Source organism: Spea bombifrons, chromosome 1, assembly GCF_027358695.1.
Source record: "Spea bombifrons isolate aSpeBom1 chromosome 1, aSpeBom1.2.pri, whole genome shotgun sequence".
Classification (NCBI taxonomy): Eukaryota; Metazoa; Chordata; class Amphibia; order Anura; family Pelobatidae; genus Spea; species Spea bombifrons.
Window position 1 is genome coordinate 3,374,774 of NC_071087.1, and position 10,556 is coordinate 3,385,329.

Here is a 10,556-nt window from a genome sequence, read left to right on the forward strand (position 1 = left end):
TAACATTCGGTGCCAATACCCCCTCCCCATGTGAGATCTGTGTGTCGTTTTTGGCTTCCACAAGGTTGATACCATAGCGGCAGTCGCGACATAAAATATCACATCCTCCTGGCATGGGTCTACCGTTGATATCTGACTAGAAAGGGTAAGAAGCCTTAGAACTCGTACTGCCTCCATTAACATCTTTTCCGGCATGGTGTTTTGTGATGTAATTGTCTATCTGGATGACATCTTCATAAATTCAAGATCTTTGGATGGAGAATGAATTCCTGTCAAGGCTGTCCTTCAAATGTTTAAAGGAGAATTCATTATATCCCAACTTTGCCTTTACTACTGCCCAGCTTTATTATCCCTAAGCCCCACTGCTACAAGTAAAAAAGTATTTTTTTAAAAAATCACTATCTCCCACCCAACAAAAAAGTAGGGTATTAATGTAATCAGGGGGTACTGCTGAACATAAACTAAATTGTTCAATAGTTGCACCTACTAGGTAGAACGCACCCCAAGTAAAATTGTAATTTTTTTCCTCTATTTTGGTATAGGGTTTTTACATTGTATTACTAATAGACTTGTGCATTCGTATTCAGCCCAGATACCGAGCATACACAACAATCTAGCCTACCTTATCTACACAACATCACAGGGGTTAACGGGAGCGGAAATACGTAAGTTTGCCTCCAGGAGTTAAAGGGCCGAGCTAGCGACTGTATTGGTCGCCTGCAGGGGCCTCCTCTGGCATCAACCAATTGGTTGATTGGAACACGAAGATGAACTTGTGTTGAGTTATATTTGAGGGGTTAATGGCTGTGTGTTGGGTGATATTGAGGGGTTAATGGCCGTGTATTGAGTTATATTTGAGGGGACTGTAAAGTTACTCTGTTATACAGGCTGTACACGCACTACTTTACATTGTAGCCGAGCATCATTTCTTCAGTGTTGTCACATGAAAAGATACTGTAGCTAGTGCAAATGGGGGGGGGGGTCAGAAAGCATTGGCTTCCCAAGAAGCTACCATCGCTGTTCGGTTCCATTCTCCTAATTTATTACTAACCCTGCATCTGATACGCACCCAGAACCCCTCATCTACTGCTGTAATCCCTCTGAGCCACCTAGTATTCTCTATCCTACCTCCCTGCATTCCCTGCTGATTTCAAAGGGTTAACTTTGGACCCCTCTTGTCTAGCTTCATTACAATTGTTAAGACAAGGTGTGAAACATCTGCATCCTGTATGCAATCATCTTATCTGCCTAGCCCTATAAATTCCTAGGCCCTGCGTGGAAACGATCTTGCTTGGAAATGTAGCTGCAGTGGACTCATCAAAAGTGGACAGATGATAGGAGTTATACTGGAGTGGACTCATCATAAGTGGACAGATGATAGGAGTTACACTGGAGTGGACTTATAATAAGTGGACAGATGATAGGAGTTACACTGGAGTGGACTTATCATAAGTGGACAGATGATAGGAGTTACACTGGAGTGGACTCATCATAAGTGGACAGATGATAGGAGTTACACTGGAGTGGACTCATCATAAGTGGACAGATGATAGGAGTTACACTGGAGTTTAACTGTAGGAAAACTTCAGGGACTGCAACGCCATCTTCACTGGCACTCCTATTATTCTACTCACAGTATGATGCCCTACTTGTTTCTACTCCTTCTATCTGCACCTCTACTCCAGATTTCATCTCCCTTTCCTCTGACAACTACTCCACAGTCCACACCTCACCTTTACTTCAGTTCCTGATCCCATCTCAACTCACATGCCCTTCTCTTCTTCCTTCAAACTCTCCCCACCACTAACCAATCTCATGTAAAGGCAACCCATTACTATAGATCCCAGTCTCACTTGTTGTTGGTCTGTATCCTCCACCTTCTGTGCTCAGAGTAAACTTCAAATCTGGACCCAGCCTTCCAAACTGCTTCCGCCAAGCACTTTCCATACTAACACAAACAACCGCAATCCCTCCAATCTCAAACCAGTTCACTGTAACCCCAGCACCCCTTTATCCTGCCCCCTCTGAATGCGCACTCCAAGTGCAACAAACTCACTGCTTTCCATGACTTTTTCATCTCTAACCCCCTCAGTCTCCTAAAAAGTGGTTAATAGCATTAGACACTACCTCTCCTGCTGGTGGTCTACACTTCAGCCACACACCAAGGCCTTGGGAAGAGGCTTCTTCCCTCCCTGGCTCCGTCTTTTTGCGGAAGTGCACAAGAGGGTCCGATAGATTTGTGGAGAATTAGAGATACAGCTTCTTCATAATTCTATCAGAAAAGACTGCGGTCCCAGTCAAACCGCCGCCCTGGGTCCCATGTTAGGTCTAGCCCTGGTCAGTCCACCCCTGGTGTCCATTCCAAGTTCAGCAGGGGGTTCCAAATTTTGTGGGGGGTAATCTAGGGGGGGCACCTATAGTATAGACCTGTCTTAGAATTTATTAACTTGATATCCTGTATAATCAGTAAAGTATTCAGAAAGTTTAAAATTTATTGATGTGAAACTTAAACAAAACTTTAGGTCCGAGATTGCTGAGTGTTTTGTGAGCTTGGTCCTTGGTGAATGATGTCTGTTTTGCTTTGAGACCTTAAGTCACTTATGGAGAGAATAAATCCCAATGAATGAATTTAGAACTTGATATTTTTATATGCGCCGCAGCCGCCTGGTTTAATATAAAGTCAGCTGAACAGAGATATATTCCGGGTCCTGCAGATCAGCTGCACCGAGGAGGACAGGAGACGTTATGATGGACAAGCATCTTCCATTCTCTATTATTAATGGGTTCACAATGTTCTTGGAGATCTTCTTCTGGTCCACAGTTGGAACATCGGCTCCTGGGTGTCTTCTTAGTGGGAAAAAATGCGTGTTTGAGTATAAATATTACCAGAAAGGAGACATCATCATTGGAGGAGTTTTTACTGTAAATACCGATTTAAGGGAACTGGTTAATCGTGATGGGACACCTGGACCTGAACTAATGCTGTGTACATAGTAAGTGGGCATTTTCCCTACTTCTTATATGTTTCTGATGCATTAAGATGAGACATCTCTGTAGTGACCCGGGTCTCTGGCAATGACAGCGCTCACGGCGAGCTGCTCGATCACTATTCTGTAAAATTTGTACTTTTTCTTTTATATGGGAATCCCAATATACTAATAACCCAATACCGGGTCTAATCGTGTCATCTTCCACAGTATAGACCTCACACAATACAAGAATCTCCTGGCTTTCACCTTTGCCGTTGATGAGATTAACCGAGATCCGGATCTTTTACCCGATATCACCCTGGGTTACCACGCGTACGATTCTTGCGGAAGCGCACAAAAAGCCATAAAAGACGTCATCCAAATATTGTCTGGAACTGAGTGGGAAATTCCGAATTATTCCTGCCCGGGACGGGGTAACATTGCCGGGTTTATTGGGGATCGACAATCTCTCACGACGCTCCCCATGGCACAAATCCTGAGTGTGTACGGATACCCCCAGGTAAGTGGCAGCTGTGCGATGGGGTAGAAGAGCCCTGTTTTTGATTTTTTTATACGAAATAGGTAAAATTTGACTTTTTTTTAGCTTGTACTTGGTTAAAAAATGTATTCGCCACGCAGCCGATAAATAAAGCAATATCCAGCCATATATTGGTAAAATATGGTATATTTTGGCTGCTAAATTTAGGAAAATCGATTATAAAGACTACCTATTTATAGGTGTTCTAGGTATAGATCTGTACCGTGTTAGCCATAGGAAAGAAATTGATGCTCCCTATATTGGCTAACTGAAGTCTAATAGATTGCAAGCTTTTCAGACTATGTAGGTATCTTTTTCGGGAATATTTGAAGCAGAAATTGCTCATACATTTATGAAATTAGAATTAGCCACAGTGGTCTCTTTTGGTGCTATAGACCGCCACAGACTATGTGTCTGTATAAGACCGATTGTATAGATGGCGGGGCTTAAATCCTTTAACAAGGTTTAAACCGAAATTAAGGGCGTCAAATTTTAGCATAAATATATAAAAATATATATAAATATATAAAAATATATAAAATATAAATCGCTACTGAAGTGTTAGCTGATTAAGTGCGATATACTGTAAGAATCACCACAGTATTTAAAAAAACACCATAGAATTTAAAAATGAAATCGCATAAAGAAAATACAATAAAAAATCAATATAAAAATATATAAAAAAATAAATAATTAAAAACAATTTATGAATGAAAATAAATAAATGAATAAAAAAAAAAGGTTTAAACCAAAATTAAGGGCGTCACGTTTTAGCATGAGTTAAAACCAAGGAATGAATATATGTGCTATATACTGTAGGAATCACCACGGTATTAAAAAAAAAAAAAAAACACCGCTAGTATTTAAAAATGAAATAATAGCATAATGAAAATACAATAAAAATCTATATAAAAATATTAAATAGTTAAAAAATAATTTATTAATGAAAATAACTAAATTCATTTAAAAAAAAAAGTAAAAAGACTATAAAAAACACTTGGCCTGACTTTGTGACATTATGACATAATTCTGAGTTCCTGTGTCTGTATATTTGTTCCTCTTTGTATTTGATTATCTGTCGATTGTGTATCGTTGCCCAATTAAACCTTTCCTGAGATCTTTTAGTTGTTCATCTCTGTCTTTGGGTTCAAAACAAATGCGGTTGTATTTTATGGCTTGGGTGTACGTTTTAGATCTTTTGGTGTCGTCTGGGTGAAAGGCGTTGCTGTTGAGGTAACTCGGCCTGTCCATCGATTTGCGGTCTAAGAAGGTTTGGTGTTATTTCTGATTCCTGTAGGTAGCTGAGTTGCCGTTTTGTTGTCGAGTGGAACTTGCGTAATTGTAATAGTGATTAGGATGTTGTTTATATAGTGATGATAGACTAGGGGGTTGGGGTCAAAGATAGCCAGGAATCATGCCTGTCCTTTTGCCATGAATAGGTTGGCAAATTGTGGTGCCATCCATGTTTCCATTGCTGTGCCCAGTAATAAAATTCCCTAAACAAATATAATGTATCCATGTAGGAATGAGTGTGAATTTCATGAATATTATGATGGTTTCACTTGTTTTGTTATCTTGTAGGCATTTATTGAAATGGTTCTTCTGTGTGGTATCCTGGTGGATGAGTGGAGTTGTGGACATAGCTTGGTGTTTTTACAAGAGGTCTCGGGATATTTCCCACCCAGCTGGAGATATTTTCTATGAGTGTGCCAACTCCTCGTATTATAGACCTTCCAGGGTTGCTATCTCTATGGATTTTGGGAAGCACACAGAAGGAGGCTACATCTGGATCCCTGGGGATCATTTTGATGTATGAAATGTTATTAGAGGGCACGTTTTGCTTTTAGTGAGCTCTCTTTTGTAGGGTTTGGTGGGGTCCTCCTTCAGTCTGCTGTAGTGTCAGTTCTCAGAGAGTTGTCTACGTGCCTCTTTCATGTAGTCATTTGTGTTCATAATGACCACATCTCCCCCTTTATCAGATGGGTTTATTGTAATGTTTTTGTTAGCGTTCAGTAATTTCCTGGGTTTTTGTTCCTGTTTACTTGGTAGGCGCTGGTTTGTACTCCACATAGCACATCCAGAATCTGAAATATTCCAAAACTAGAAGATGTGGGAAGTAGACTAATAAAGGCTGTCACTGGTGGATGATCCAGGACGAGTGCAGACATGTCGCACCTCATGATTGGAACACAAGTCAAGATTTTGACCAGTTTAAGCAGTTTTTCATGAATACATATCCCACCGAGAGGTGAATTTTAGCCCTACTTTATGTTCTTAGCAGACACAGTTGGAAACTCGCTCAATACCAACACCAATGTTTGGGAAACTTAGTACTGTTTTTTACCCATAGTCTATGAGATGGGAGAGACAGAGATGTCTTCTGCTGTTTGTTATTAAAAATGTTAAAACGCTTCTCTTTATCTGCCTAGATAAGCTACGGGACATCTGATCCACAGCTCAGTGACAGAGTATCTTATCCTTACTTCTTCCGAACTCTTCAAGATGAGCAGACTCGTTACGAAGGCATCTTAATCTTCTTGGAACATTTTGATTGGAATTGGGTTGGAATAATCACCTCAGGTGATGAGCGTGGAGAGAGGGAGCTCAGTGAGTTGAGTCGCGTGATCACCAGGAGTGGGATCTGCATTGAGTTTATCATTACAATGTCAGATTTCTTTGCAAATGATCTAAAGGATTTTGCTATTATCAAGAAAGCAAGGAGCCAAGTTGTAATCGCTTGTGGCACATGCTCTTTGGGCTGTATGAAAACTTTAGAAAGTTCCATATCAATCTTCCAAAATATTACATTTATCCTTCCAGATTCATGGACATCTGTATTTCATTATAGTTTAAGCGCCATGAGAACATTAAATGGAAGTATAAGCTTCACACCTCAACGAGTTTACATGCAAGACCTGGACATGTTTATTGACAACGTCCATCCATCGAACAGCCCAAATGATCCATTTCTTGAAGACATATGGCTGAAATATTTCAGATGTTTTACAAGAAACATAAGAAAGTATATATTGTTTATGAATTTGTATAAATTAACTCCGGTAAACTGCACGGGGATAGAACGCATTACAGATGCTGGGAATTATTCTGTTGGAGGCAAAACTTATCTTGTGTACACGGCGGTCTATGCCCTGGCGCATGCTTTACACAATATGCATCTGTCCCTGAGCATGACTGCCATGGACATAAATCAAGGAAAATATGATTATAGGAACAGGGTGAGTATTTATCTGGAAAGGGATTGTCTACATCCTATTTATATGTGTGTTGGTTTGAGTGACTTTGCGAGTCGGACTCTTTAGTCAATAGACCTTAGAGACCATGGATGGTGGTATGGGCAGGTACATGTTCTTCCAGGATTGAGCCTTCTGGTTGTTTATTTACACAGCTTAATTTATGAACCCATTTCTTGTTTCTGTACAAATTATTGTAACTAATAGCTCAGTAAAGCAGTGAGATACAGAACCATTCCGGGCTCCTAGAAGAATACGGACATCCGGGACACACTGACCTTGGTCCAAACATGGACACTTGGGAGGTCTATTTCTATGTGCCTGGGACTGTATACTTACAAAGTACCTGCAGGAGGGAGAAGCGTTCATGGCAAAACTCACCATAATTGCTTCCCTTTTTTAAGCTCCACAGGTATGTAAGTAAAGTGCGTTACACAGACCGGTTTGGGAAGGAAAAGTTCTTCAATAAGAGAGGAGAGATCCCCAGTGTCTACAGTCTGACCAACTGGAAATTAGTAATAAAACAAAAAAAGGCTGAATTAGAGAAACTTATTATCGGGAAGCTGTATACATCTCTGTCTGACATCTGCCACTTCCATTTCTTTAGAAGACAAATCATTTGGAAAACTGGCAAAGTAAGTTACACATAACTTCACATCTCACCCAATGCTGACCCAAAGACGTACAGTGCTGCCCCCGGCAGTATGTGGGGTGTATAAACTCCCCGAAAGGAATCAGCTACTCACTTGAAGTGTTTATGCATGTGTCCTGAGATACAAATGCCAATGTGGTCATGCTTTCAAAGTTCCGTTTGCCTGGACAGTGTTGTGATAGGTCATGGTGCCCTCTCCATGTTGCCTATTTTCCCACTTTGGCTGCCATCAGACGCACTATTCCGCTGAGCTGGCACGCAATTAATGGGTCTGTCCTAGAAATATAGGATCTTTTAGTCATCGACCAATGGCAGTTCTAAATAGAATAGTAGAACACCATCGGAAAAGATTTTCGGGATTAGAAAGAATGACGTTGTTTTACTTGTATATTTTTGGGAAAGGTAATGGCAGTTCACATGATGCAGAGAGGGAAGCTATTGGTGGTAAGCCAGGGGCTCGAGTCCAAGTGATGCTAAAATGAAAGACAGCTGGGAGCCTATGAAGTTTATTTAGATGAAGAAGGAAGAATAAGAATACTTCAGTACCATTTTCGAGCTACCTCTTATCCCTCCTCGGGATGCCTATAAATCCAAGAAAGCTACATGAGTGATGCTAAATACAGAACCATAAAAAATAATCTTACTTTCATGTATGTTTTAAAACCAAACAGAATCAAATAAAAAATACAATTAAATATATATATATATGATACCATTTAGATTTGGACATTATATGGGTGTTAAGGAAGTGCGTCACTTCCACTTTGGGCTCCAGATATAAGAACATTCATAGTGAATTGGGAAAAAAAAAGGCAGAGCAAGGATGGGTTTTTAGATTCAGTATTAGGGAACAATAATAATATTATTGCTCTTATTTTCCCAGGTTCCAAAGGCTCGATGTAATGACTATTGTCCTCCGGGATCCAGAAAAGCCCCTGGTAGAGGGTATCGCACTTGCTGCTACCGCTGTGTTCCATGTTCAGAGGGGGAAGTGTCCAATAAGATTGGTAGGACGGGGTTGTTGCCGTAAGGGGGTTCCTTGGAGTAGATATTTCAGCCTGTCATTTATGAAGCAGTGAATGATCGGCAGCCATTATACAATAAGATGCTACGTGGGGGAAGGGTAGATTATTTTTTTCAGGTTGCAACATTATTACATCTAAAAGAATTTAAACGCCCAGATCGCTCAATGAAACAGACCTGGCAGAGCATCTATGGGGGGTCTCTGATGGGTTCCCTGCTGCTCTTCACCAGAAGCACTAGCATGATAGAAGGTACACAAACTGACCACACAGGAAGTAAATGAGAACAGCTTCAGAGAATTCCGAAGCAAAGGTCAGGAGCCAGGCCAATCTCAAAAACAAGATCCTGTTCGGGAGCCAAATTCTAGGCAAGGTACATAAGGGATAAGATGAGACGGAGTCAAAACAAAGCCAAGGTCAAGGCAGGCAACGGTCAAGCAGGGTCAAAAACATGCCAAGGTAAAAAAAATACCAAAAAAGCCACGAAAACAAAGATAACACTCACTAGCACAATGATAACTCTTGAAGCGAGGAGACAGGCCAAGTTCCTCATCAGGAATTAAAGGGCCGTGCAAGCCCAATTGGTTGATGCCAGAGGAGGCCCCTGCAGGTAACCAATAGAGTTGTTTGCATGGCCCTTTAACTCCTGACGGCGCAAATTGGCCTGGGGAGACCATGGTTTCTCTGCTTCAGGAGTTAAGGATCTATACAAGCGACTCTATTAGTCGTTCGTACATACCTTTAACTCTTAGATCAGGGAGACCAGTGGTTTCTGCCGGCCAAGTTGCGGCACCAGGATTTTACGAAGTCCGTACGAGCGACTCTATTGGTCGCTAGCAGGGGGCCTGTCTGCCATGAACCAATGAAGTACAGGTGCACTCCATTGGTTGATGGCAGAGAAGGCCCCTGCTGGCGACCAATAGAGTTGCTCGTACGGACATTTAAAATCCTGACGCTAAAGCTGCTGCGTAGTGCGTGCCCATAGGAAATGCCAGAAACATGGCGGCTGCACAATACGTCACTTCTGGTTTCCTTTTTTTTTGCCAAGTAGTTCTGATCTTGGAAGGAACTGCAGGGTGGGAATGAGTAACAGGTAAGCGTCCCCCTTCAGTAGAATATATCCCTACCTAGTACTCAGTAAGGTTCTGACCTAACGTTCCCCTATTTATTACAGACAGTGACATCTGCCAGAAATGCCCTGATAACGAATGTCCAGACCAGAAAAAAATAAAGTGCGTTCCGAAGAATTATGAATTTCTGTCGTACAAAGAGGATATTATGGCTCTGGTCTTTTCAGTTCTTTCTGTAACATTTTCATTAATGACAATTTTTGTACTGGGAATATTTATTTATTTTCGGGACACCCCCATTGTCAGAGCCAATAATCGGAACCTCAGCTTCATCCTCCTGGTGTCCCTCATGCTGAGCTTCCTCTGTGTGTTTCTGTTCGTCGGTCGTCCTGTGGATATCACCTGCAGGCTGCGCCAAACTGCTTTTGGAGTCCTCTTCTCATTAGCCGTGTCAACTCTGTTGGCCAAAACCATCATGGTTTGTATCGCTTTCAAAGCTACCAAACCTGGCAGCTTCTGGAGAAAATGGTTTGGGATCAAAGTGTCTAATTCTGTTGTCCTAATATGTTCCTTTGTCCAGATTTTAATTAATAGCATCTGGTTGTCAATTTCTCCTCCTTTTAATGAGCTGGACATGCACACGTCACCAGTTAAGATCATTGTTCAGTGTAATGAGGGTTCGGTTATCGCCTTCTACTGTGTCCTGGGTTATATGGGGCTTCTGGCAGCTGTTAGTTTTATTATAGCTTTTTTAGCCCGGACATTACCGGACAGTTTTAATGAGGCCAAGTACATCACCTTCAGCATGCTGGTGTTCTGCAGCGTTTGGATTGCGATGATCCCGGCCTATCTCAGCACCAAAGGGAAGAACATGGTGGCCGTGGAGATTTTTGCCATTCTGGCTTCGAGCGCTGGGATATTGGGCTGTATATTTTTCCCCAAGTGTTACATATTGTTAATGAAGCCAGAAATGAACACTAAAACACATCTGTTAGAGATAAAGAGTAAGCATACGGTAAATCTTACTTTTCTTGTTAAAGGAAGTCAACCTTAG

The 10,556-nt window shown here is 41.4% G+C and overlaps 1 protein-coding gene across 1 annotated transcript; it reads left to right on the forward strand.

The window, feature by feature from the left end:
• Positions 1-2,790: 2,790 nt before the first annotated feature.
• LOC128468199 (vomeronasal type-2 receptor 26-like) lies at positions 2,791-10,556 on the forward strand. Its single transcript, XM_053449895.1, has 5 exons — positions 2,791-2,993; positions 3,198-3,489; positions 5,937-6,236; positions 8,294-8,417; positions 9,607-10,556. The coding sequence occupies exons 1-5, from the start codon at positions 2,791-2,793 to the stop codon at positions 10,554-10,556; spliced, it is 1,869 nt and encodes a 622-aa protein (XP_053305870.1).

Coding starts and splice junctions, on each gene's coding strand:
- LOC128468199 (XM_053449895.1), top strand. CDS start 2,791: ATGTTCTTGGAGATCTTCTTCTGGTCCACAGTTGGAACATCGGCTCCT. Junction 2,994..3,197: donor GAACTAATGCTGTGTACATA/GTAAGTGGGCAT, acceptor CATCTTCCACAG/TATAGACCTCACACAATACA. Junction 3,490..5,936: donor GTGTGTACGGATACCCCCAG/GTAAGTGGCAGC, acceptor TTATCTGCCTAG/ATAAGCTACGGGACATCTGA.